A 27,011-nucleotide genomic window follows, 5' to 3' on the forward strand; every position below is an offset into this window, starting at 1 on the left:
ACAGGAACAAGACCTTGTGATCGTAGTGGATAGCTCGATGAAGATGTCGGCCCAGTGTGAAAAAGACAAATTCTATGCTAGGGATCATTGGGAAAGGAACTGAAAATAACACTGGCAATATTATAACGCCATTATATAAATCTATGGTGCGGCCGCATTTGGAATACTGTGTACTGTTCTGGTTGCCTCACCTCAAAAAGGATATTGTAGAGCTAGAAAAGCATCAGAAAAAAGCAACCAGAATGATCAAGGGGATGGAATGACTCCCCTATGAGGAAAAGTTCAACATTTGGGGGGTTTTATTTTAGAGAAAAGTTGAGTAAGAGGAGACATAATAGAGGTACAATTATGCATGGCATGGAGAAAGTGGGTAGAGAAAAGGTTTCCTCCCTCTCTCATAACACTAGAACTCGTGGACATTCGAAGAAGCTGAATGTTGGAAGATTCAGGACAGACAAAAGGAAGTACTTCTTTACTCAGCGCAGAGTTTAACTGTGGAACTCACTCCCACAAGAGGCAGTGACGGCTGCCAACTTGGATGGCTTTAACAGAGGTTTAGACAAATTCATGGAGGATAAGACTATCCATGGCTACTAGCCGTGATGGCTACACTCTGCCTCCACAGTCAGAGGCAGGATGCTTCTGAATACCAGTTGCTGGAAACTGCAGGTGAGAGGGCTCTTGCGCTCAGGTCCTGCTTGTGGGCTTCCCACGGACAACTGGTTGGCCACTGTGAGAACAGGATGCTGGACCAGATGCATGAGTGGCCTGATCCAGCAGGCTGTTCTCACGTTCATTCATTCATTGCATTTGTATACCTCCCCATAGCCGAAGCTCTCTGAGCGGTTTACAATAGGACAATTGACCGTAGGAGGCTAACCATCAGGCATCCTCAAGGCCTTGCCCAGCCTGGTGTCTTCCAGCTGTTTGGGGCTGCAACTCTCTGCAACAGCAGCAACCTGCTGGGGAGTTGTAGTCCAAACCATCTAGAGGGCACCTGGTAGTTTTTAATGCTTCCAGCCTTAAGATGCCCTGCAAATGCTGGGAGATGGGAGGGTGAGGCGGCAGTGAGGGAAGAGCGCCTCATCTTGACACGATTTGGGCTACCTGGGAGTGGCTGGACCCTCTGGAGCTTCTAACAACAGAAATTTAGCATACGAGGCTTTGAGGCCAGAAGGCAAAGCTTCACCTCCTTAACTGCTGCCTGAAATGATTGCAAAGGTACAGGAGCAGCAGAGTCTGACAAACAGCTGAGGCAGGGCTGACAAAATGGCTTTCTGGGTTAGGGATTGGCTGCGCGATCAAGTTCCCCTCAGGAAACTCAGCTGGGCAGCCGATCCAGCAGGGTTGAACATACCGCCTATCAGCCCTTGGCTGGTGAGTTCGGCCTTGCTTTCTGCATGGACTGGCTGTGTAAGATGTGAGCTGCCCCATATGTGACATCATGTATGGGGCAAGGGGGTGTGGTTTGGGGAAAACGGCCTCATAGGCCAAATTTGGCCTATAGGTCAGAGGTTCACCACCCCTGATATAGTAATTCCTGAATGTTCAAAACACTTCATGTACATTCTGTTAGCAATTTTTCCAACAACCTCATAAGGTAGGCCAGTGTTACCATTTCCCACATTACAGGCAGGGGGCTGTGGCTAAGAGAGTAGCTTGCCTGAGTCCACTGCTGAGGCAAGAGCCGAACGGGAGGATTTTCTGGCTTACAGCACATGCTCTAAGCCACTACGTGACATCATCGGTGCTAGGCTGCTGTTCCATTGGCTTCGCCCTCATTTTTCTGCAGGGGCTGCTTAGCCTAGTGACTCTTGCATAGTTTCCAGCTGCCTCTCAAGAATTCTGAGCTGCGCGGCTTCTGTTCAGGAGGCAACTTGAAAGGGCAGCTCTGCCAGCAATCAGAGGGTGGGCAGACGGAGAAATTGCTAAGCAGAGTTGCTTCAAGTCCCCCAAGAGAGAACGCTGGCTGCATTTCCCCCAGCGAGATCTTAGTAACGTAGGACGCCACCTTCTTCCGAGTCAGACCCTGGCCCATCTAGCTCAGTATTGCCTACTCTGACTGGCAGCAGCAGCTCTCCAGGATTTCAGACAATGGCCTTTTCCCCAGGCCTGTCCGAAGGTATTGCCGGGGACTAAACCTGGGACTATCTGCATGCAAAGAAGATGCTCTGCCGCTCTTGAGCTGTTCGCTTGGCTCCTCCATGGAACTTCAATTTCTGAAATGGCTTTTATATATAGCGGTATATAAATATTTTTAAAAATAAACAAATGTAAACCGCTTTGTGAGGTCTGCTTGAAAAGCTGTATGTAAATGCCACAAAGAAACATGCCCGCCGCACCTCCCCGATCTCCAGGTTTTCTTCACTAGGCTCTTGGGGTGATGGTGGTAGGGAAAGGTTGGGGAGAGCCTTATCCTCCTTCCAAGGAGTCCAGACTCCTTTCAGACTTCTACACTCCCCAGTCCTAAATAACAGGCTAAAGAAAGCAAAGATGCTTGCTTACAGCGACAGTTTCTCTCCACAGCAACCGTGCTGTTGTTGTGGCAGCGGGCATGTGTGTGTGTACTTGAAAGAGGAAGGACACTGCTGCTTCACAACCATTTCAGAACTTCCTGTTCTGTTGAAACGGCAAAGGAGAAAACGGCAGTACGATCAGAAGACGGAAACCCACACGGAAGGACACGTTCCACCGGTGTTGAGCAAGGCTTTTATTACACGACTGAGAGCTCCGTGTAAATGGCCTTTGCAGCCCGCTGGCTAGCCACATGTCCAGGAACACAAAGCAAGGAATGCCTTACGGCACAGGCAACCCACCCACTCAGGCTGGGCTGCTCCACGTTCCTGCGTGTCGTTTGCAAGGGCCGTGTTTAAGAAAGGGAGGGCCTAAAAAGCTGGAAGCTGGGAATAGTTCATGTTCCTGCAGCCACTGGGAATGGCTTCAGAGCTGCCCTGCTCCCGGCTTGGGTTAAAATCCAGAGATAAAACAAAAGCCATTCACAAAAAAGAAAACAAAGAGGTCCACAGCCTGATTTCCCCCAGAGAGTCATTGAAGGGTATGGCCCCTCAGCATGGCTTTGGCAGTGTCAGCTGGGCAAGGCCCATCTCCGGACGCGGGGGCCATCACTGCTCCCCACCAGGCCTCTTCAGCACCGCACTGTACTTCAAGGGGACGTTGTCGGACCTCAGGGCAACCTCCACCAAGGTGAAAACGGTAATGACCTTGAGAGACAGAGAACAGGAGGGATGGAAGGTTAGATGGCTGGCAAGTGGTTGATTTCAAAAGGGTGAGATGTGCCTGAAAACCACATTTCCAGGTCTAGAAACAGGAGAAATTCATTGAGGGTGATCTGTAGGTGTGCATTTGGCCAAGGGAGCTAAACAGAGCCCCTTTACACAGAGACAGTCTACCTTTGAATGCCCAATGCGGGGGACAAGCAACAGGGAGATGTGGCTTCACGTTCATGCCCTGCTTGTGAATGGCAACTGGACATCCAAAGGATGGACGCAGCTGGACTTTACTGGATGCTGGAGTCTTTCTCAGGGAGACTGCCACGTGGAATCTCCACAGACACACACATACGGACGGATGCGCAGAACGCAGGACACAAGGCCCTAATGCCCGTCGGGTGGCTCACCAGGCCTCTGGGGCCACCAACTATCCTGATGGGGCGCTCCCTGGCAGGCAGGAATAAGTGAGGCCAAAAGGCTGGCGCCAGAGGTTACTGGCTAAATCCCGCTCTCCATGGAGTTCACAGGACGCCCACTGCGTGCGCAGGCAAAGGCTGGCAACGGGCCGGGGCTCAACAGGGGCATAGCTGAGTCTGCCTAAGGCAGCTTCCTATGTCCTGATTGATTCTCAAGGAAAGGACCATCGCTCAGCGGCAGAGCATCTGCATGGCATGCAGAATGTCCTAGAGAAAAAAAAGCAGCAGTGGAGTCTTCCTTACTCTGGGGCTGGATGATGGGGGGGGGGTCTGGTGAAATTGGGCTGTGGGCCAGATGCATCCTGGGAGTCCCTGGCAGTTTCCCTTCTAGCAATATGGGAATGGACTGCCTTCAAGTCAATTCCAACTTATGGTGACCCTACAAATAGGGTGTTCATGATAAGCAGTGTTCAGAGGGGGTTTCCCACTGCCTCCCTCTGAGGCTAGTCCTCCCCAGCTGGCCAGGGCCTGCTCAGCTTGCCACAGCTGCACAAGCCCGACCCTTCCTTGTCCGCAACTGCCAGCTGGGGGGCAACTGGGCTCCTTGGGACTCTGCAGCTTGCCCACGGGTGCACAGGTGGCAGGGCACGTAACCCCTGAGCCACTCCCTGTGGGGGTGATCTTTGGCTGGCCCTTGACACCCAGGAGACACCAGCGGGGATTTGAGAACTCACAGACTCTGGACTCTCAGCCAGGCTCTTCTCCCCACTGCGCTATACCAGCTGTCTTCTAGCAATAGCCGGTCTTATTTGCCCCATGCTTTGGTTTCTCCTTGGCTTGTAGATGCCAGTGCTAACTATGTATCCTTGGAAGGGCCAGGAGCTCTCTCTCTCTCTCTCTGTGCCGCATTAACCTCTACTGGCTCTGGAACCCTTTGCCTCTTGCACAGCATCCCTCACCCCCACCAGGTGGCAGGCCTGGGCCCCCTTGCCAAGCACTTTTATTTATTTATTTATTTATTTATTAAATTTATATACCGCCCGACTAGCAATAGCTCTCTGGGCGGTGAACGTAAAATAGCATAAAAATACAATGAATAACAAAATAATACTAAAATACAATCATCAATCCAATACAATAAACATTTTTAAAAGTAAATCAGTGTAACTTAAAATGCTTCAGAGAATAGGAAGGTTTTGACCTGGCGCCGGAAGGAGAGCAGAGTCGGCGCCAGGCGTACTTCCTCGGGGAGACTGTTCCATAGTTCGGGGGCCACCACTGAGAAGGCGTTCCGCAAGGTATCATGGTCCCGCACCGTATAAGGCTTTATAGGTTAATACCAACACTTTGAATCTAGCCCGGAAACATATTGGCAACCAGTGCAAGCTGGCCAGAACAGGTGTTATATGCTCGGACCGCTTGGTCCTTGTCAGCAATCTGGCCGCCGCATTTTGCACTAGTTGTAGCTTCCGAACTGTCTTCAAAGGTAGCCCTACGTAAAGCGCATTACAGTAATCCAAACGTGAGGTTACCAGAGCATGTACCACTGATGTAAGGTCCTCTTTACTCAAATAGGGACGTAGCTGGGCTACCAACCGAAGTTGGTAAAACGCATTCCTAACCACCGAGGCTACTTGAGCCTCAAGTGAGAGGGAAGAGTCTAAAAAGACTCCCAGACTACGAACCCGGTCCTTTAGGGGGAGTGTAACCCCGTCCAGGACAGGGTATATATCCACCATCCGATCAGAGAACCCGTCCACCAACAGCATCTCAGTCTTGTCTGGATTGAGCTTCAGTTTGTTAACTCTCATCCAGTCCATTGTCGCGGCCAGGCAACGGTTCAGCAAATCGACAGCCTCACCTGAAGAAGATGAAAAGGAGAAGTAGAGCTGCGTGTCATCAGCATACTGATGACAACGCACTCCAAAACTCCTGATGACCTCTCCCAACGGCTTCATGTAGATATTAAAAAGCAGGGGGGACAAAACTGACCCCTGCGGGACCCCATATTGGAGAGCCCCCGGTTTCGAGCAATGTTCCCCAAGCACTACCTTCTGGAGACGACCCGCCAAGTAGGAGCGGAACCACTGCCAAGCAGTACCTCCAACTCCCAACTCCGCGAGCCTCTCCAGAAGGATACCATGGTCGATGGTATCAAAAGCCGCTGAGAGATCAAGGAGAATCAACAGAGTTACACTCCCTCTGTCTCTTTCCCGACATAGGTCATCGTACAGGGCGACCAAGGCTGTCTCAGTGCCAAAACCGGGCCTAAAACCCGATTGAAATGGATCTAGATAATCAGTTTCATCCAATAGCGCCTGGAGCTGGCCAGCAACCACCCGTTCCAAGACCTTGTCCAGGAATGGAACATTCGCCACTGGCCTGTAGCTGTTAAAATTGTCTGGGTCCAAGGAAGGCTTTTTCAGGAGTGGTCTCACCACTGCCTCTTTCAGACAGCCCGGGACCACTCCCTCTCGTAAAGAGGCATTTATCACTTCCTTCAGAACAATTCATGAGGGTTGCCAACTTGGGCTTGGCACTGGAGCAGAGCTTAATCAAGCCCGACAAGCTCAATGCCTCCCTGCGGCTGAGTGCCTAAGTTAATGGATGCAATGGAGCTGCACCAGGCAGAGAGGCTCTACGACAGCATTTGACACCATGTCGTGGCATCTCCTCCTGCCCCCCATGCCCCTGGAATACCCCGTTTTCAGGGCTTCTGCCAGCACTCCTTCCGCCAGGCTACCTGCCCTCAGGGGATCCCCAGCAGCGCCAGGCGGCTCAACGGCTGAGCTGCAGCAGAGGGCTGGTGCCGGCGCAGCCTGGGCTCTGTGGCATCCAACTCGCCCCAGCCTGGTGGAAATCAGGAAGGCATTGCCATCAGAAAATATGGCTGTCGATGCAAATGGGCCGAATGTAGCCCTGATTACAGGAGAGGAGAAAGCTGCCTTGTGCCAGGTCAGACCATTGGTCCATCTCGCTCATTACTGTCTACACTGACTGGCAGCAGCTCTCCAAGGGTTCAGGCAGGAGGTCTCTCCCAACCCTTCCTGGAGGGGCTGCCAGGGATTAAACCAGGGCCCCTCTGCCACTGAGCTACGGCCCTGAAATGCGCAATCTGGGGAAACCATCCATAATGCCAGAGGGGGAAGGGGGCGCTTCACAAGTAGGCAGACAGGGAGGCAACAGCTGAGTGGAAGCTCTGGCTGAAGATGGCATCCTGAGCAGGCCTGAGGCAACGTCAGAGAGAGGGAGCCCAGGGCAACGGCAGGAGGATGGGCTGCAGCTCCGTGGTAGAGCATCCGCTGTGCAACCAGAAGGTCTCAGGTCCAGCCGCGCGCATCGCCAGTTAAAAGGGTCAAGCAGGAAGTGTCAGGGAAGGGGTCCCTCTGCTGAACACCCCCGAGAGAGGCTGCCCATCGTAGGAGACACACTCTGCTAGAGGCAGCCACGGCCAGGCTCGGGCTAAAGCAGCTGCCTGTGTTTCCCCCACAGCCGCCCCATTCCCCGTGGGGAGTGTAGGACTGAGGCGGGGAGGAGCTCTACCTGTTGCACAGCATCCTGCTCCAGGCTCTCTGGCTCCCACATCAGCGTCAGCTGTGGCTTCTTGCCCAACTTCTGGAACTGGAAGCCCACCAGCGGCAAGGCCTGCAAGAGGAAGGGGAGAGCGGCAGCGCTTACGGAACTGTGCAGAGGGGAATGTGGGACGCGGCTGTTAGCGTTGGAGAGGGATTTAACAGAGGCGCTGGCTCGGGAGCTGTAATCTAAAACGTCTGGACTGGGCTGGGCTACACCCATCACTGAGATCGCAGGGGCAACAGGGTTTGGGATGGGCCAGGTGTAGCTCCTCAGTGTTGCTTTCCTCATTCCACTGCCCCCCTCCCCATCCTGTGAGACAGTTCCCATCAAAGCTCAATCCTGGTGCAGAAGGACCAGAGAAAGCCTGGCTCCTGGCTCCAAAGGGATGGGACCAGGGTAGATTATACCCCCACAGGGTTTGGGGGACCCCCATCATTTGCTCAGGCTTGCCCAGACAGAACTGCACCACCCATGCACAGGAGGAAGGTACCAGCAAATACGAAAACATTTGGTGGAAAAACCCTTAGGGGGACGGACACCTCAAAACACCCCAGTGAGTACCAAGTGGGGGCAATGCTCTTGCACTCAGGTCTGGCTTGCAGGCTTCCCTCTGGGGCATCTGGTTGGCCACTGTGAGAACAGAAAGCTGGACGGGATGGGCCACTGGCCTGATCCACCAGCCACGCTCTTCTTATGTTGCTAGGAGCGTGCTCAGGGGGCCACAGAACCCTCACTGGCCACTGAATATGAAAAGGCATTACACTGAACGGGCGAGGGAACAGAATGGAGTATCCAGGAGTAGGGAACGGCTGACTGGCCAGCACTCTAAAGGGAAGCTCTTCATGTTGCAACATTTTGTTGCAGGTCCCCCTGGCTTAAAACTTATTTAGAATAAAAGGGCAGGACTGAAAGGCTACATCAATTCGACAGGCTGGCATTTAGCCCAAGGTGAGCAACTGCTTATGACGTGTGTGTGTGTGTGTATACACAGATTTCATTTGTAAATTAGAAAATAACGCAATCTATTCCTTAACTCTAGAGAGCTCTCTGCAAAGCGTTGCCCTTCCTTGGCAAGACAGGAAGTCCATAAAGCGTAAGTCCCAGGAGCCATTCCCCACCCCACCCCACGACTCCCTGCCACGCGACCGAACCACATGACCTTGCAGCTGGTGGGGGCTGCCGCTTGTCACAGGCGCCAGGGAACAGCAAATGTTGCGCCCAGCGCCCCTGAGCACTCATTTCTGAAGGTGAAATTAAAACCAACTGCTCCCTGTTTCCTCATTCGAAGAGGCAAAAGCACTCGCCGCGCCGTATCATCTCAGTTTTACTGCGCTGCTACGAGAGAATAATGACCCCCCCCTTGGAAGGGCTTGATTGAGGAGCAGATGGAGGGTGGAAGAATCGGAGACCCCCCTCCCGGCTCCTCAAGGCAGCCGCGCAAAGGATGGTTCATTATCGTGGAACGGCGAGGCATAAGAGCCCCCCAAACGGCAATCAGGGAAGGCAAATGAGCTGGGATGGCAACAATTGGAGCTTATGGGGGACAAAAAAGGGAAAATGCGGGTGGTGGGAGGATCTCCAGGTCCCGTCCCCCCCGCCTTGGCCACGACTCCCTCCCTGGACTTGCTGCTAAGAACTGCATCCTAGCCCTTGGGCCAAGCAATTTAAGCTGGTGGCGGTCCCACTTTTGATGAAGAGGCATGCCTCTCCTGAATGCATTTTATACAGCGGCCCTTTGCCACTCCCATTTTACAGACGAACGGCCCCTGAGAACAGCAGGCAACAAAGGAGAGGAGATAGCGCAGCCCATGATGTGACAGGAGCAACCGTGGGAGCGACTTGGCATGGCAAGGTGTGCAGGCGTCCTTTGCTTCAAAGGACTCTGGCGCACCACGTGTTGGGAACGTCTCACTTGTCCAGCTCTTCAACTAAGCAGAGCATGGATATGAAGAGAGCAGCCAGACTCTTCATACCGGCCGCCACCCATCGCCTTGCCTCCTTTCCTCTCGCCCACACTGCCTGGGTGATACTCTCTATCTGTGGCACTCGTGAGGCTTCTACAGCAGCGTTCCACCTTGGAACACATGAAAGAGCAATAAAGAAGAGAGTGCCTCTGAGCATTCACAGAGTGCCTTTCACTTACATGGGCCTCAATGTGCTTATCTGAGATTGCAATTGCCAAGAAGGTCCTCACCTCAGGATTCGGCGGGGCACTCACGAGGTGACCCTGCCCCCACCTCTTGCCCTGCCTCAGTTGGGCAGTTGGAACCAGGGCAAACCGTTGAACTTGATTTCACAGCCAAGGACTAAACCTTGGAAGGGATGAAGGAATGGTAAAGGAGAGCACCCTTGAGCATGTGCAGAGAGCTTTTCCTTCACTACAGAAATGCAGTTTGCTCGTTACATTTGCTGACATGCAGAGTCATCTCCAGGTAGGAAAATGCAGACGCTTGTGGTAGTTCTAGGCACACAAAGGTGAAGCCAGTGCTGAGGTCAGGCTAAAGCAAAGCAAAAACACCCCAACACCTGCCGCCATTCGGATGTCACAAAGCACATGCTCATTCCCCAGAGAGAGAGACACAAAGCTTTTGTCATAAACCAATCACAGCTGGCCCCCACTTCTTGGGGGAAGGACCTCTTCGCATACGTGACCCCCAGAATGTCTTATTTTAGAAAAGGGTGGAGGGGATATGTGAACCTGTAAGACCACCATACCGGGTTGTGGATCTGCTCTAAAAGGAGGGCTTTTAGAGCAGAGCACAGAAAAATCACAGAATGAACTTTGGGTTTCATTTTTAAGAGCAAGTTTCTAGCCCTTAGGACTGCAAATATATGCCTGGGAACATCTGGGCAATGCTTGATGACATCTCAGAACCAGAGATGTAACTGAATTGGATGTTCACTCGTTTGGGTGGGTGGGTGCTTGAGGGGGTGATGGTGCTTCAGCGGCCTACATATCCCATTATCATTCGCCATGATTAGCAAAATCAGCATAAATTACACAAAGTAGTTAAAATCACATATTTCTGCAAACATAAATTATTCAAATGAGTGTCATTCGCGTAAGTTAGCAAGGTTGCAGAATCCAGTTTTTTTCCTTCTCCCTTGCTGCAGAATTTGGAATGCCAAGGCACAGAATCCTTTTGAACCGTCAGCACAGAAAACCCCCAGCCCTAAGCCAGGGCCAAGTGATTAAACTGTCTGTGTTCTCTGGGGCCCAGTGGAGTACAGGGAGGCTGCAGATGCCAGTGAGGGATTTATTTATAAACTGCCTCTCTGCCCAAGGAGCCCAAAGCAGTGTGCAGGAACATGCCAAGGAGTCAAGCAACACAGCACAGCAAAATAAAACAAATCTACACAGAGTTAGAAACATTCAAACCCATTTCATGATTGGGTTCACAGGCACCTGCAAGGGTGGGAGAGGATGCTTACGTTACAATAGATGCGCTTCTGGACGCCAAATCTCAGCACCAGGACATCAAAGGCTTCGTTGAGGACGCCCATCACCATGGCTTCTGACTCCAGGGGGCCACACTCCTGGAAGAGACGACAGGGAGGGGGTGTGAAGTAGGGCAGGCGTGAGCTTCTCACTCCCAGCTGCCCCTGGGATTCTACCCAGCCACTCCCAGCCCATGGAGGCCTGCTGCGCAACAGACCAAAGAGGGATTGGAGGAGCCTTATCGGGGACAGCCCCAATGGGGACACAGTGCTTGCAGCCTGGGAAAATGGACATCCCAACTTAGGGCAACCCTTGAATAGAGTTTTCATGGTAAGCGGTATTCAGAGGGGGTTTATCATTGCCTCCCTCTGAGGCTGAGAGGCCGTGACTGGCCCAAGGTCACCCAGTGAGCTTCAGGGCTGTGTGGGGATTCGAACCCTGGTCTCCCAGGTCGTAGTCCTCAGATAGGTAAAACTGACCGGGGGGGGGCAGGAGGAGGAGGAGGGCAGAGAGGAGGGGAGGGGAAGGAAGAGGAGGGAGAAGGAGGGGATTGGAAGGGGATGTGGAGGGGAAGGGAGAGAGAAGGGGCAAGAGGGAGGTGATGGGAGGGAGGAGGAGGGGAGGCAGGTTTGATCATTTGCATACTTATTGAGTTCAGTGGGATTTATTTCTGTGCAGTCATGTTTGAAAATGGAAATGTACAGCCTTCAAGTCGATTCTGAGTTATGGTGACCCTATGAATAGGGTTTTCATGAGGCTGAGAGGCAGTGACTGGGCCAAGGTCACCCAGTGAGCTTCATGGCTATGTGGGGATTTGAACTCTGGTCTCCCAGGTCCAACACGCTAACCAGATGGAAGGAGAGATGGCCAAGTATATACTGTATACCGAGCAGGGCACTACACTCCGCGGGAGTGGGAGAGCTTCTCCTTCAAGTTCCAAGGCTGCCAGAAGTCCCCCTCCACAGCAACTCAGAGCAGGGCCTCCAGAGTGGCTGCCCTTCTGCTGTGGAACAGCAATCCCCATCCAGCTACAACAGGTCCCCATTCTCTGCACTGCCAGAAACAAGGGAAGACCTTTTCGTCCTGACAAAGCTTCCCCGCTGGATGAACAGGTCTTTGCCAGGGGTGTCTACTTGGTTTTTAAAAAAACCAACAACCAGCCACTATTTACTGTAATGTTTTAAACTGTATTTTAGCTGTTTTTATTGCATTTTGTACATCGCCTTGAGACGCGCGTGGAAGGTAATAAATAAATAGACGGGTCAGAGATGACGTTGGGGCTGGTGGAAGTTGCAACCCAAAAGATCCAGAGGGCACCAGGTTGGGGGCGGCTGCACTACTGGGCTGCTGGCAGAGCTGAGGGTGTTAGCCACACCCGCCACCATACAAATACAGGGCAAGCACTTAGGAAGTGATTCTCCAAATGCACATCCCAGATCTGGAAAGGTTGAAGACTAATGGTCTACTCAGAGTAGTAGCGTCACTTCAGCAGAGGAAGGGCTACTTTTTATTGTCATTAACAAAAAGGTCTTCAAGATCTTTGCAACAGAATGATGTCAGTCCCCAACTGCAGAGCTGGTGGTGGAAGACCATAACCCTAAGTCACTGTTTCCCATTACTCTCTCCCCTCCATTCTTCCCCCATAATGGAAGGGCCGCAGCCTGAAATCCTGGAGAAGCTACTGCCAGTCAGTGTAGACAGGACTGAGCTAGATGGACCCTACGTTCCCCAGGTTGCTTGCAGGTGCTAAGTTTGGTGTCCTTAAAGTTATACACTAAACAATGATTTGTATCACCTGGAGATGCTGCAGACTGAACCTGGGACCTGGCATGGAAAGCACTGAGCTATGCTCCCTTCTTCAATGATTTCTTAGACCAGGGGCGGGCTGGATCCTTATCTCCCCACCCCACCCCTCGGGCTAAATGTAACAAGTGTCACATGTCAATCACCTGTGCAGCGCAGGACACTTTGAAGCCCCGACAATTAGCTGACAGTCAGAATGTCACAGCATCCTGAACCGCTCTCTGCAAGCAACGTCAATCATCTGATCTCGGGGGCTTGCTAAGAGCCACAGGGCTCAGCCACAACTTTACCTTTTTGACTCAGCCACAACTCTACTTGTCCCACAGCTGATGTCATGTATGTAGAGCAGGGAGGTGTGGGCTTGGCCAAAACAGCCTTGTCAGCAAAACCAAAAGATTTGGTGGTGTTCCCCCATCCCTAACAGGGCATTCTGTGCCGTCCCTATGAATACCCCAAACCAGGGTGAAAACAAGCCCCTCCCATCAACACACAAGAGGCAAGACGTAGGCAGAACCCATCGTCGCAGAAGTAGGAACAAAGGGAGCAACATCCCCTCACTGCCCGCGGTACAGAAGGACACCTCCCACTGCCTGCCCGGCTGTGCCATGGGGCAGAGAGCCCTAAGCCTACCCACCCCTAGTTAGCCAAGAGCTGCTGTGCCTCACCTTCACAAAGACGGCAAAGAAAAGATCTGCGCTGAGCTCCTGCACCCGCTTGGAAGCCATTTTCCGGTCGTTGCAGTGCTCTGCTTGCTGCTGGATATCAGCCGCCTCCATCCTCGTGGCGGGGCCAGAGCCTTGGAAAGAAGACCACCAGTGGTCAGGACAGGCACAGGGAGCAGCTGCCTGCTCCTCTCCTTGGTGGGCTGCAGGTACCCTGCTCTACTCGAGGGGTTAATCCTCCTGGGGCAGAGGTGGGGGAACCTGCAGCCTGCCAGATTTGCTGGACTCCAGCTCCCCTTGGCCACACTGGCTGGGGCTGCTGGAGCCCATCAAGATCTGGAGGGATACAGGCTGACCCACACGTGCCCCACCTCTGTGCGGCTGCAGGAAGTCCAGGAGATGTCAGAGGACCACGATCTAGGAAAGACTGGCCGAGCCTGGCTGGCAGCAGGACGGCTGAGTCATGCACATGAGCAGGGTCTGGCCGGGGAGGCCGAGCCAGAGGGGGCTGGCCGTGGCAGGCAACAGCTTGGATCCTAACTGGCTTTCCTCTTGGCACATGGGCTTGTGATTTCCACCGACTCCCTTCCCTCTGTAGACACCCCCTCCCAAATGCCACTCCAAAGAGCCTGCCTACCCCCAGGAGCTGATTTCGAGGGAGCGCACACGGCTGCAGAAGGAGGAAGGGCAGGGGGGGAGAATCCTATCCCATGCATGTGAACTCCATTCGCAGAAAGGGAGTCAGAATCCAGGCCGTCAACCAAGGGAAGATTGTTCCCTCCTCCACTCCAAATGAAAAACCCGGAGCAATTTGATGAACGAGAGAGGGAAGAGGCCAGACCTCAAGAGCCAAGGACAGGCAGAGCCAACTCGTTCTAGCTCGCTCTTCCTCCTCCTCCTCCCTGCTGAGCTACACATGGGGCAAAGTTGAGATTGAGGAGAAGGAAGCTGGCAGGCAGTTCCATCCTGGACTGGTAGTGACAGAAGAAGGGCGGAAGATTTATTTATTTATTTTATCCCCCCCTCTTCCTCCCAGAAGGAGCCCAGGGCCGCAAGCAAAAACAGTGAAAAGCACTTTAAAGTATCTTAAAAACAAAACATCTTTAAAAACATTAAAACAAAACATCTTTAAAAGCATCTTTAAAAAAAAGCTCTAAAAACATCTTAAAAAGCTATTCCAGCACAGATGCAGACTGGGATAAGGTCTCTACTTAAAAGGCTTGTTGAAAGAGGAAGGTCTTCAGTAGGCACCAAAAAGATAACAGAGATTGTGCCTGTCTCATATATAAGGGGAGGGAATTCCACAGGGTCGGTGCCACCACACTAAAGGTCCGCTTCCTATGTTGTGCAGAGCGGACCTCCTGACAAGATGCGCAGTGATCGACTGGGTATATTAGTGGTGAGATAGTCTTTCAGGTATTCTGGTCCCAAGCTGCATAGGGCTTTGTAGACCAAAACTAGAACCTTGAAATTTGAAGCTTGCACCTTGAAGATGAGGGCCAGCTGAGAGCACACTGAGCTTGCCCAGCCCAACCCTGGGGTGGCGAGCTGGCTCAACGGCAGTCTCCTCAGGGGAACCTACCAAGGGAAGCTGAGAGCAGCCGATGCACAATGATGTCGGGGGTAGCGGCGGATGGGCGACGTGAAGTGGGTGTACAGGGGCACGTTGAGGGCGTAGTGGTGGAAGAGGGTCTCGTCCTCTAACATTCCAGCACAGAAATAGACAGCCATCTGCAAGGAGAGAAAGGGGGGCAGGCCAGAGCCCATGAAGAGGAGAGGCTCTGAAAGATGCTCTCCCCACCCACCCCCGAGACACAGGCCCTGTTTTTTTTTAAAAAGGACTTGAACACCCGTCTCCTTTTGGACAGCTTCTCCTCCTTCACTGCCTTTCCGTGCTGACAGCTGGTCGATACCTGCCTACCAAGCATTTACTGCCGCTCGCCGCCATCTCCACCTCCCCACATCCCTGCTTTTGGAGAGAGCGGAAGCTGAAGGCAAGGAGGAGGGGACAGTTATCTTTAAGCTAAAACCGCATGGCACTTGTTGAGCTGCGACGGTGACACTGACGGTAAAAAAGGAAAGGGAAAAGCCTCCTCTGGCTGAGACTGAGATGGGGATTCACTTCTTCATCAATTTAGTCTTCCTTACAACACTCCTGCAAGGTAGATCAAGGTAGGTACATCGAGGATAAGCATACCTGTGTGGCTACTGCCCTCAATGGCTATGTTCTACCTCTACTGCTGGGAGGCAGTAAGCCTCTGAATACCAGTTGAGGGTGTTGCTCTCAGGTTCTGCCTGAGGGTTTCCTTTTGTGCAACAGAACTCCCACCCCCCCCGGTGCGGCCCCTAAATCTGTTCGGGGAGGAGTGTCCCCAAACCCTTCAAAGCAGATTTGTGGAGGGTGCAGGACATGCACAAAGGGAGGAGTTCCATTGTGCAAGGGTAAATCCTTGCACTGATGGAATGAGTTAGTCGGATGCCGCTCCCCCGTGTGCTTCTGGTCGGCCACTGTGAGAACAGGATGCTGCACTAGATGGGCCCCCTCTGGCCTGATCCAGCTGCGGCTGCAGGGCCCTTATGTTTTTACTCCTGACTTACCTCCACATCACAGAAGGAGTAGCAGAGAGAAACCCTTGTTCACTTCGTCGCTCCTTCTGAAATTGGTGTGGGGTATGGAAGAAGACAAGACTGATCTACCTTGCAGGAAAGTTGTATGTTTGACTGAGTTAACATATAAGTGAAGGAGAAAATAAGGCTGTATCAACAGCAAGCGTTCTTGGTGTAGAGCAAGCAAAAGGCCAAATGTTGGTAGTTTTTCCTACAGAGTTTCAGGCAGGCTCTGCTATTCTTGTGCTGCCAAAGGCAGGAGCGTGACCTCCTTTTGCAGCCAGCTTTGTTCAAGAAGAGGGAGGTTGAAAAAAGCAGGGTGGCTGGGCCTTCGGCAGGGCGGGGCAAGCCCAGGTGATGGATGGGGCAGTGGGCTGAGGCAAGCAGTTTAACAGATGGGCGTGCACGTCAGAAAGGGTTTCCGCTGGGGCTGCCACAAGCCTTGGAACGAGGGAGCTGGTGTGGAGATCTGCCTTTCAGCACCCCAAATCCACCCCAAGCAGTCCAAGGGTCCCCGTGACCTCTTCCCAGAGCACAGCTTTTCATTGGCAAGGCTCCCCTACGCTCACACGCTCACACACACACCTCTGTCTCCCTCGCAGTAGGAAACAGAAGTCATTCTCCACCTCCTGATGCAATCAGTCACAAAGATGAAGGGAAGTACTCAGTGCTCTGGACTCCCCTCCTGTGGCATTTGATCTAAAGATCAGCCCCATAATAAATCAAAGCCCCACTCCACATAGATCGTCCTCCTCTTGAAAGGTGCTTGCCAGCTGCAATGTCATTGGGGCGGCTGCCTAAGCCACTGCAGTTCAGGTGGATTTGCTCAGGGCCTGTGAATAAAAACAGCAAAACTCCACCATGGGGAGCCTCAGTCAGACTGGCAGTTTCCACACATTGATTTCCACTGCTGATATTCGCACAAGGAAGATCTGCACGAGATGCCATGATTTAACCTGGCACTTTCTGCTTCTGAGTTCCTCACGAAAACCCTAATCCCTTATCAGCCTGCACTTTAAAAGTCATCAGCTGAGGCCCTCTGTTGTGGTGTGAGCCGTCCCTGTGCACAGCAGCCTTCCCCAACCTAGTGCCCCCCAGATGTGCAATTCCCATCACAGGGTCAGAGATGTGAGTCTGTTTAACCTAAGGATGGGGAACCCGTGGTCCTCCAGATGTTACTAGATTCCAACTCCTGTCAGCCTCAGCCAACATGGCCAATGGGCAGGGGTCATGGACAGTGTAGCCCAGCAACATCTGGAGGGTCACAGGTGACCCACCTCTGGTCTAACCCCTCTGTATTTTGTTTAACCTCTGGGTTAAACGCACTTCCTCAAAAAACTCACAACCGGTTTGCTGGCCTGGGCTTCTAGCCATTCTGAAAGCTGGGCAGGCAAAAGGGTCACGAGGAGGCAGTGGGAGGATCCCCTGTGCTGCTCCAGGCTCTTTTTAACAGGCAAGTGAACCTTGGCAAATCCAGGAAAAAAAGAAATAATTGTAACTGTTTTTTGTTCATCTGCTCTCAATCATGTGCTGTGACATGGGATCCAAGAAGCTTATCTGCGAAAGGCAGAAACTATGCCATGGTTACAAGAATCACAGAATCATAGAATAGTAGAGTTGGAAGGGGCCTATAAGGCCATCGAGTCCAACCCCCAGCTCAATGCAGGAATCCAAATGAAAGCATTCCCATGTTCCATCCAGTTAAGAAAGAGGCATTCTCGGAGTTCAAGGACGCACTGCAGATGGCTGTCCAGCTGCCTCTCGAATGCCTCCAGTGTCAGAGAGCCCACTACCTCTCTAGGTAATTAGTTCCATTGTCGTACCGCTCATAACAGTTAGGAAGTTTTTCCTGATGTCCAGTCGAAATCTGGCTTCCTGAAACTTGAGCCCATTACTCCATGTCCTGCACTCTGGGACGATTGAGAAGCGATCCCGGCCCTCCTCTATGTGACAACCTTTCGTGTACTTGAAGAGTGCTATCCTATCTCCCCTCAGTTTTCTCTTCTCCGGGCTCAACATACCCAGTTCTTTCAGTCTCTCCTCATAGGGCTTTGTTTCCAGTCCCCTGGTCATCCTTGTTGCTCTCCTCTGAACCTGTTCCAGTTTGTCGGCATCCTTCCTGAGGTGCGGAGACCAGAATTTGGACGCAGTACTCGAGATGAGGCCTAACCAGTGCTGAATAGAGGGGAACTAATACTTCACGCAATTTGGAAACTATACTTCTGTTAATGTAGTCTAATCTGCTTGCAAGAATCTGCTTTGCTGGATCAGACCACATATCGGATAGGCACCCCCTGTTTGCATCTGGTGCTCTATAAGATCCATTGGCCCTGATCGTGGAGCTTCCATTAACTACCATGGTTAACAGCCGCATCTTTTAAGAACATCTCAAATCCTTTTAATGGGGAAGGGCCGTAGCTCAATGGAAAAGCATCTGCTTTGCATGCAGAGGTCCACAGTTCAGTCCTCAGCATCTCCAGATAGGGCTGGGAGAGACTCCTGTCAGAGACTCCAGCGAGCTGCTGCCAGTCGGTGTAGACAATACTGAGCTAGATGGACCAATGTACTAAGGCGGCCTAAGGCAGCTTCTTACATTCTTGTGCAGTGGCCATCCCCACCCCTTGTGGCAGTGAGTTCCATAGGTTCATTAGTAGAAAAAGAGCCTTACTAGTCTCTAGAAGCAACCACCAGGAAGATTCTTGTGGCTCCTTGAAGATTAACGTGTTTATGGAGGCTTTCGTAGGCAAAAACCAACTTCATCACAAAGCATGAAGAGGACTGCTGTGAAGCTTATGGACAATGCACACATGCACATGAGCACCCCCCCCTGTACAAGCCAGGGAGGGATTGCAATATGCAAAGTGGATGAAAAATGAGTGAATGCAGGCTGTTGGCTTGATTAGGCACTGTATAAAAATAACTTTCTCGTAAGAAAAAGATGGTGGTTGGGGAGGCAGGGTGAGCTGAATCACTCTTGAGGACTTAAGCACCTTTTCTGCGGGGGTGTACTGAAAGCCACAGACCCAGTGACAGGCACATTTAGTCTTGATGAACTCAAGGCACCCAGTTGTTGAGACAGCAACATCAAAACAAAATTCTTTTAACAAGTATAACACTTTCACGCTCCATGTCACCCTGGCGAATCGCTTTCTCTCTGCCTGTTGCCTCTTCCCATGCCACTATTTGCGGAATAGGGACCGCAAAGCTCTTCAGGGCAGGGATGTCTCTTCTGCAAAGCACTCTGTACATCAGGGATAGCCATGGTCCAGATGTTCCTGGAATACGACTCTCACCATCCCTGGCCATTGGCGCTGCTGGCTGCTGGCAGTTGGGAGTCCAACAACATCTGAAGGGCCACAGATGTTGCCCATCCCAGCTGCACGTGAGGAGAGACTCCGAAATCATCACCATCATCATCCCCAGGAAACCTGGCCTGGCCTTGCCTCTTGCCCTTCTACTGTTCCCTAGACACAGAGCGTAACACGCATGTTGCATTTGTGCTATTATCATCATCATCGAATCGTACAGTTGGAAGGGGCCTATAAGGCCATCTAGTCCAACCCCCTGCTCAATGCAGGAATCCAAATTAAAACATCCCCGACAGGTGGCTGTCCAGCTGCCTCTTGAAGGCCTCTAGGGTTGCTGTTATTGTTGTTATTAATTAAATTTATATCCCACCCTTCCTCACAGAAGGAGCCCTGGGTGGCAAACAACAAAACACTAAAGACATATATAAAACACATTAAAAACAAAACAGCTTTTAAAAAATCATAAAAAACTTTTTTTAAGAAGAATATTTTTAAAAGCATCTTTATAAACATCTTAAAAACAATTCCAATGCAGATGCAACTGGGATAAGGTCTTCAGCAGATGCTGAAAAGAGAACAGAGATGGTCCCTGTCTAATATTTAAGGGGAGGGAATTCTGAAATGATAGGGGCCACCACACTAAAGGCCCAATTCCTACGTTGTGCGGAACGGGCCTTCTGCTAAGATGGTATCTGCAGGAAACCCTCGCCTGCAGAATGCAGGGATTGACTGGGTCTGTAAGGGTGATGTTGGAGTGCAGGCAGGTTAGAGAGTAGGAGATGCAAGTCCCTCGGATGGTGAGGGGGGGGGAGGAATCCAGCACTCAGGGGAATAAGAGACAGGGGAAACAGCTAGGCAGACAAAACCAAACTGATGGTTGTCTAAGCAAAGCCAGAGCCTGATGCTGAACATTCTGTCAGGTCTGGAAGACCAAGGATCTGCTTGGCGGTGGCGGTGGGAGTCCCCCAGGGCATTTGGGAGGACCCCCTTGCCGTGGAGGTTCCAAGTTCTGATCCCAGTGGCTCCTGTTGCATACAGCACCTAGAGTACTCAAGCCCACAAGGGCCAGCAGGCCAGCCTTTCCCAAGCTGGTGTCTCCAGATGTTTTGGACTACAACTCCATCAGCCCCAGCCAGCTTGGGAAAGGCTGGCCTAGGCTGCGGTAGAGCCAGTAGGTGCAGGCACCTGCGATTCCAGCATCCGTGCTTACTTGCATGGGTCGGGAGAACATGTTGGTCAGCACCTCCTTTCTGGCTTCAGCATATTGGTCAGCTCCAAAGGTTTCATTCAGGCTTTCCTACAGAGAAAAGAAAAAGGTCACAGATAGCTGGTGCAGTGAAACGCCTAAGACGGTACGCTGATGGGCTCCACCTCCCCGCAACCCTGACCACTGGTCCTGCAGGCCGCTGCGCCTCTTGGGAGCTGGAGTCCAACAACATTTGGAGAGTGCCAGGTGGAGGAAGCCCAGTCTCGGAGAAGGAGCTTGGGACCAGGGGGTCCCTCGTTCTCATCTGGCCTCCACCATGAACTCACTAGGTGGCTCTAGGCATGGCAGTCGCACTCCCTGCCCCCATCAGGATGATAAAACGCAAAGCACGAGTTCCTTGCACCCAGCAGCCATTTTGCCAGGACAGATTATAGGAAGAGGCCTAGCGCTGAAGAAGCCTTGCAAGCAAACCAGTCACATTATTTATTAATATTAATTTATTTATACGCCACGTCATCCCAAGATAAGCTTCTAGGCAGACTACAAGTATAAAAACCAATTATACATGCGTTAAAATATAAACACCTTTTAAACACTGAAACACACAATAAAACAATCCCATTACAAGGAGTTGCCACCCACCCCCTCGAAACAGTCACTCTGCTCTCATCGGGGCCGGACAAGGGCATGGGCACACTGGGACTCACGTGCAAGGCCTTGGCACTGCTGCAGTCAATCTCCAGGCCCATCTGGCTGCAAAACTCCACGAGGTCTTTGAGCATCTTGGTCTGGGGCGGGGGATGCCGGCGCAGCAAAGCTTTTGCTGGGAAGGAGCGGTAGATCTGATGGGCCACGGCCATGTTTGCCAACAGCATGAACTCTTCCACCAGCCTGTGGGAGGAGAAAGGGGGCAGGAAGGGACCATTAGGAAGGGCAGAGAATGCTAAGGGGGACTCTCTCTCTCTCTCTCTCTCTCTCTCTTTCAAGAATTGCCAAGGATACTGGATGCTTCCCAGGAGATCCTTGATCCTTAATGCACTGCAGTGTCCCAGCATCCTCCACCCTCTGCCATGTTTTTGTTGTAGAAATATGTATGTATATGCAGAGATCCTCAGTGGTCTGAGATGTGTGTGTGCCAGTGTGTGTATTTACTTAAGAAGCAGGCTTTTACCCTGCATAGAGATCACTGAGACTTAAGACTTAGTAAAATAAGAAAAGCTACGATGGGCCAACCACAACCAGACCTTCCACCGCCAGCCCACAGATGTATACTACAATGCCACAACCTGCAGATGGGTGCCACTTCTCTCTCCAGCCATCTTCTCCAAAGACATTTGCTAGAAGCTGACAAAGCTTTTTAAAAATGCAGACAGGCATATCATGCCCGGCCTGTGAGTGGAACTTTGACGGAGGCGCTCTGTACACAACCTGAGGCATGGCAAATGTTGGGATGCAGTGCAGAGCCTTTTCAGCCATGGCCCCTGCCCCACAAAACACTTACATGCTCTTGCACAGGGCCCATTCATTTCAATGGAACTTAGCAGGCTACAGTTTGCGGGGTTAGATCCATCCCCCTTTGCCACCCTAGCTGCACCCCAAATCTACCACTTGAGGATTTGCCTTTAATGCATTTTGAGGAGCTCCACTAGATCCTTCCCAATTTGTCTCCGTCCTACTTGAACTGCAGTACCTAGAACTGAAGTGAAGTCTTGCCCGCGCTGAGTTGGCCAGGAATGGTGCATTGGTTAATACAACCCCAAAATGCCACCAGCTGCTGGGCCCAAAGCATCGTATTGCAAACTGAACCAGCCGTTATCCCCTGAGGGCTGTTTTGCACAGACAGAAGAATGCAAGAAAACCCCGGCTGCTGGAGATGCGGGGATTGAACCTAGGACCTTTTGCCTCCAAGTACGATGACCTACCACTGGGCTACGGCCCTTCCCCTTTTCTCTCAAATGCTACTGCCTAACTGCTCCCCTCTGTTGACCATTGAACCGCACTGTCACTGAGTTTGTTTTCCATCAAGTCTGAAAAACTGTAACTAGGGGGAGTTATGTCTTTGCCCAGTCTGGGAACGGACTGCCAAGGCCGTTGCTATGGTAGCCATCGCGATAAACTGGGAAAAGTTCTAGCAGCTATCTGTGTTAAGCTGTGTCTTCTGAATATTGCCTCTGAACTGTGAGGCTGGTCTTCTGTGTATTGCCTCTGAACTGAGAGGTTGTCTTCTGTGTTTACCTTTGGAGAGATGTACCAGAAGGGGGGGTGACTGAAGAAACTCTACATGTATTTACTCTTAAGCCTTTGGCCATAATGTCTTAATAAAGACTCTTAACATGCTCTAATGCTCTGAAGAAGTTTCTTGCTCAACTTAACTCCAACGTAATGTATGCTGTTTCACGCAACAACGCACACACGTCAATAGGGGTTATGGGCCCAGATCCACAGCGCATTACACGGGAGTAAGTTGCTGGTCTGAACCAGTTGTTTTGTTCACCGCCCAGAGAGCTATTCGCTATGGGCGGTTTAAAAATGAAATAAATAAATAAATAATAAATGGCAGACAGAGTTCCAGAGGGCAGCTTGATTGATTGTACCAGACGGAGGTGAGCAACATGGCTGTAAACCTGTCTGGGGGAGGCTTGCCGATGGAACGGCTTAATGAAAAGAATCATGGCAGCTGGAAGCCGAGGATGCGGGCTTTGCTGATAACAGAGGATTTATGGGACATTATAGATGGACCACCCCTGGTGGTATTGACCGTGGCCTGGAAGCGTCGAGACCAGAGGGCGCAGGCGTTTATGATCTTGGCTCTATCGGATTCTCAACTGATGTGTGTGAGAGATGAGCCGTCGGCAAAACAGATGTGGGACGCATTGCAGGATTTGTCCCAGGAATGGCAGCGGAGGCAGGAGGCGCAGAGAGCCGAGCCGATGGAAGCTGTCAGAAGCAAGGAGCAGAAAAGTGCCGAACCGGAGGAGGCAGCCGAAAGCAAACAGGATTACAAGCAGCAGCTGTTAAAGGCTTGTTATGCCTGTGGGGCTCGTGGGCATCTCCAGAAAGACTGTGCAGTCAAGCGAAACTCCAGGGACGGAGGCTTGAAGCAGGGAAGTGTGAACTTTGTTTGTAAACAGAAGTCTCAAGATTTAGGACCTGTTAACTGGATTGTCGACAGCGGGGCGAACCATATATTAATTAAAGACAGAAGTTTGTTTTATGCTTCAGAAGAAGTGCAGGATTTTGTGCAACTTGCGGATGGATCACAGAAACGGGTGGAAGACCGAGGACTGGTGAGATTTAATAAACTTGGGATAATGTCAGAATGTTTGTTTGTTCCGGAATTGGCTCATAACATATTGTCAGTCAGAAAACTGGTGAGTTGTGATTTTTCTATATTGTTCCATAAAGACCAATGTTATATAATGAGGGGAGATCAAGTGTGTTTGCAGGGAAGCCTTAATGATTCACAGTTTGTAATAAAGAGCAGTCAAGCAGGGTGTGCTGTGTTAAACGCTAAGACACAGGTACATCAGGGCTGCGTCCATGAATGGCATCAAAGGCTGGGGCATGCAAACCTTGACACGATTAAGAAAAACCCCATGCATAGTGAAAACATGAAATTGAAGGATTGTGGACAGTTAATGGATTGTGATTCTTGTCATAAAGCTAAAATGACTATTGCACCAATTAACCGGGAGGCTGAAAGAACCACAACAGCTCCCTACCAGCTAGTTCATGTTGATTTATCAGGGCCAATAAATGCTTCACGAGGAGGTGCGAAATTCTTTATGGTACTGGTTGATGATTTTACGAAATACACTCATGTTTATTTGCTTAAGCAGAAAAGTGAAGCTGAGCAGAAGCTGAAACTGTTCATTAAGAGAATCGAAACTCAACATGACGTCACTGTGAAAGCGATTCATTCAGATCAAGGGGGGGAATTCACAAGCAAAGCGTTAAGTGACTTCCTTGAGAGTAAGGGAATACGCCAGACTTTCACAGCTCCTTTTAGCCCGTTTTCCAATGGATCTGCTGAGAGAAAAAATAGGGTGCTTCAAGAAGCAATGAGAGCCATGCTGATGGATTGCAGTTTAGGGAATTCCTTCTGGGGAGAAGCAATTCTTTATGCGAATTACATTCACAATAGGGTATTACACAGTGCACTTGGAATGTCTCCTTATGAGAAAATCACTGGCAGAAAACCAAAAATACAACACATTCAAAAATTCAGGGCAAGGTGCTGGATCCACATTCCACAGGGAAAAAGGAGGGGCAAGCTTGCGCCGAGGGCACAGCAAGGTTTTGTTTTGGGATTTCAGAATGCATATTTCAGAGTTTGGTGTCCAGAAACACAGCAGTTACTTCTGAGCAGAAGCATTAAAGTGTCAGAAAAACCTTGGGATCAAAGGGAAACAGTTGTTCTTACAGGGTCAGATGACACACAAGAACAATCATTTAAGCCAGATCTTGACATTAAAGTGGAAGGCACACAAATACCTCTCAGAGATGCTTTGAATGAGCTCATTTGTGCAAAACGCAGATCGAAGAAACGTAAGGCTGAGGAAATGGAATCTCCTGCGCAGGCTGTGCCAAGCACAAGCACAGATGGGGGGGTTGAGAAAGCAGAAGCTCTGGTACCTTTAAGACGTTCTACAAGATCAAACATAGGGAAACCACCTGAAAAATTCACAGTGGGGTTAGTATCCAGTCCTGGAATGCATAAACCGGTGGAAATGGATTCTGACACTTTGTATTTGACATGTGTACAGCCAAAGTTTGATTGAATAAAGTGTTAGCTAAATGTACAGAGATGTTCTGAAATGTACTGTAATGTACTGAGATGTAATTTGGAACTGTATTGCAAGATGTATTGGAGAAATGTATTGTTGTTATTGTTGTAATGAGTTACAGACATGATGGGGAAAAAAGGGGGGATTGTTGACCATTGAACCGCACTGTCACTGAGTTTGTTTTCCATCAAGTCTGAAAAACTGTAACTAGGGGGAGTTATGTCTTTGCCCAGTCTGGGAACGGACTGCCAAGGCCGTTGCTATGGTAGCCATCGCGATAAACTGGGAAAAGTTCTAGCAGCTATCTGTGTTAAGCTGTGTCTTCTGAATATTGCCTCTGAACTGTGAGGCTGGTCTTCTGTGTATTGCCTCTGAACTGAGAGGTTGTCTTCTGTGTTTACCTTTGGAGAGATGTACCAGAAGGGGGGGTGACTGAAGAAACTCTACATGTATTTACTCTTAAGCCTTTGGCCATAATGTCTTAATAAAGACTCTTAACATGCTCTAATGCTCTGAAGAAGTTTCTTGCCCAACTTAACTCCAACGTAATGTATGCTGTTTCACGCAACAACGCACACACGTCAACATTCTATAATCTGTGCATCTAACTGGGACTTTTTCTCTAGGGCATCGCCACCTTCTTCCTCACCCAGTTAGGCTTTTTGTAATGGAAGCTACAGTAACCCGTCTATGCAAAGAAGTCACCACCAGGTGGCAGAGTTGCTCCCTTCATGGAGACAGCAATGCTGGTGGAATATACTTTAGCAGTGAAGTAGTAAAAGGAAAGAAGAAAAGAAATAAAAATCAGGCAGGCAAACCTGCTCAGATTTCCACCTGCAGTATAGGAGAAAAGAATCCATAGAATGCCTGCAAGCTCTCTGAGGTAAGGAGCTGTCCTGGTGGCTTAATGTTACTCGGCCATCTGTATCCAATGCTGTGAATACCCAACAAGTAACAAGCAATGAGACCAGAGGGGAGAAAGGAAGAAACCGCAAGCTGCCCTGTAGTCAGGGGTGTGGTTGTCCAGGGTCCTGGGGGGGTCTGAGACCCCTTCCTTTTTTGGGAGCTGGGTCCCAGCAGGCTCTTTATGTCTCCAGCGTCCTACAAGCCAATCAGCATAAAAGGGGAGTGTGTTGGCCACTGAGAAGAGTTCCAGTGAGTGTCGATTGCAGGCAGGCCTTTATTAGTTCCTACTTCAAAAAGCCAGGACAAGTTGCGGAGAGGCAGAAAAGAAAAAGCAGGGAATCCTGATGATAGCATCCCGTCTATATCATCAAGCAGTTTGGTAGCAGCAGGAGAGCAACGTGTAGACACTGGATCCAGTAATTCCAGCCATGTTGCCGACGGTGAGAAAGGGCAGTCAAATGGTGACAGAGAAGCAGAAAGCAGTCTTTAAGCCTGGCCAGGTTATTCTATAATCTTAGAAGGGGGTGTGGCCGTGACTTCTGGCACTTCTGAATTTGCCACTACACTACTGCATGGGAGGAGGGAGGGAAAGTCAGGGGTTCCCCCAGGCACCTGGCTGGCCACTGTGAGAACAGGATGCTGGACTAGATGGGCCACTGGCCTGATCCAGCAGGCTCTTCTTATGTTCTTATGTTCCCCCCCATCCAGCATCACTAATAAAAGCATAATTGATCAGTTTACACACCAGACTCCTGGCTTCACTTAGTGTTACTGCATGTTCACACAACTCTGACGGCCAAAGTGACTGAATGTGAAATTTAACACATCAGAATCTTGCATTCCCTTGGCAATAACCCTGTTCATGATGGGATGACAGGCAGAAATCCAACAGGTAAAGAATCCCCATTTGCTGTGCTGCCTCCATGCAGGGGCAAAGCCTGTACCCAATGGATTTCTTCCTTTTATGCATATGTGAAAAGCAAAAATCTTCCCAATACTGATGCTTCTTCCTGAAGACACTTTTAGCCCTTTCTAATCCCCCCACTCCCCACAGCCTCTGTGCCTAATTT

The 27,011-nt window shown here is 50.7% G+C and overlaps 1 protein-coding gene across 1 annotated transcript in view; it reads right to left on the reverse strand.

Moving 5' to 3' along the window:
* Window positions 1-2,695: 2,695 nt before the first annotated feature.
* DIS3L2 (DIS3 like 3'-5' exoribonuclease 2) overlaps window positions 2,696-27,011 on the reverse strand; it is a 322,655-nt gene continuing 298,339 nt past the window's right edge. The window contains 8 exon segments of the mRNA XM_061637537.1: window positions 2,696-3,221; window positions 7,190-7,291; window positions 10,655-10,759; window positions 13,130-13,260; window positions 14,709-14,748; window positions 14,750-14,857; window positions 20,252-20,338; window positions 20,956-21,139. Of these exon segments, the coding sequence (XP_061493521.1) occupies window positions 3,123-3,221; window positions 7,190-7,291; window positions 10,655-10,759; window positions 13,130-13,260; window positions 14,709-14,748; window positions 14,750-14,857; window positions 20,252-20,338; window positions 20,956-21,139 (856 nt within the window). The 3' untranslated portion in view covers window positions 2,696-3,122.

This window comes from Rhineura floridana, chromosome 7 (assembly GCF_030035675.1).
Source record: "Rhineura floridana isolate rRhiFlo1 chromosome 7, rRhiFlo1.hap2, whole genome shotgun sequence".
NCBI lineage: Eukaryota > Metazoa > Chordata > Lepidosauria > Squamata > Rhineuridae > Rhineura > Rhineura floridana.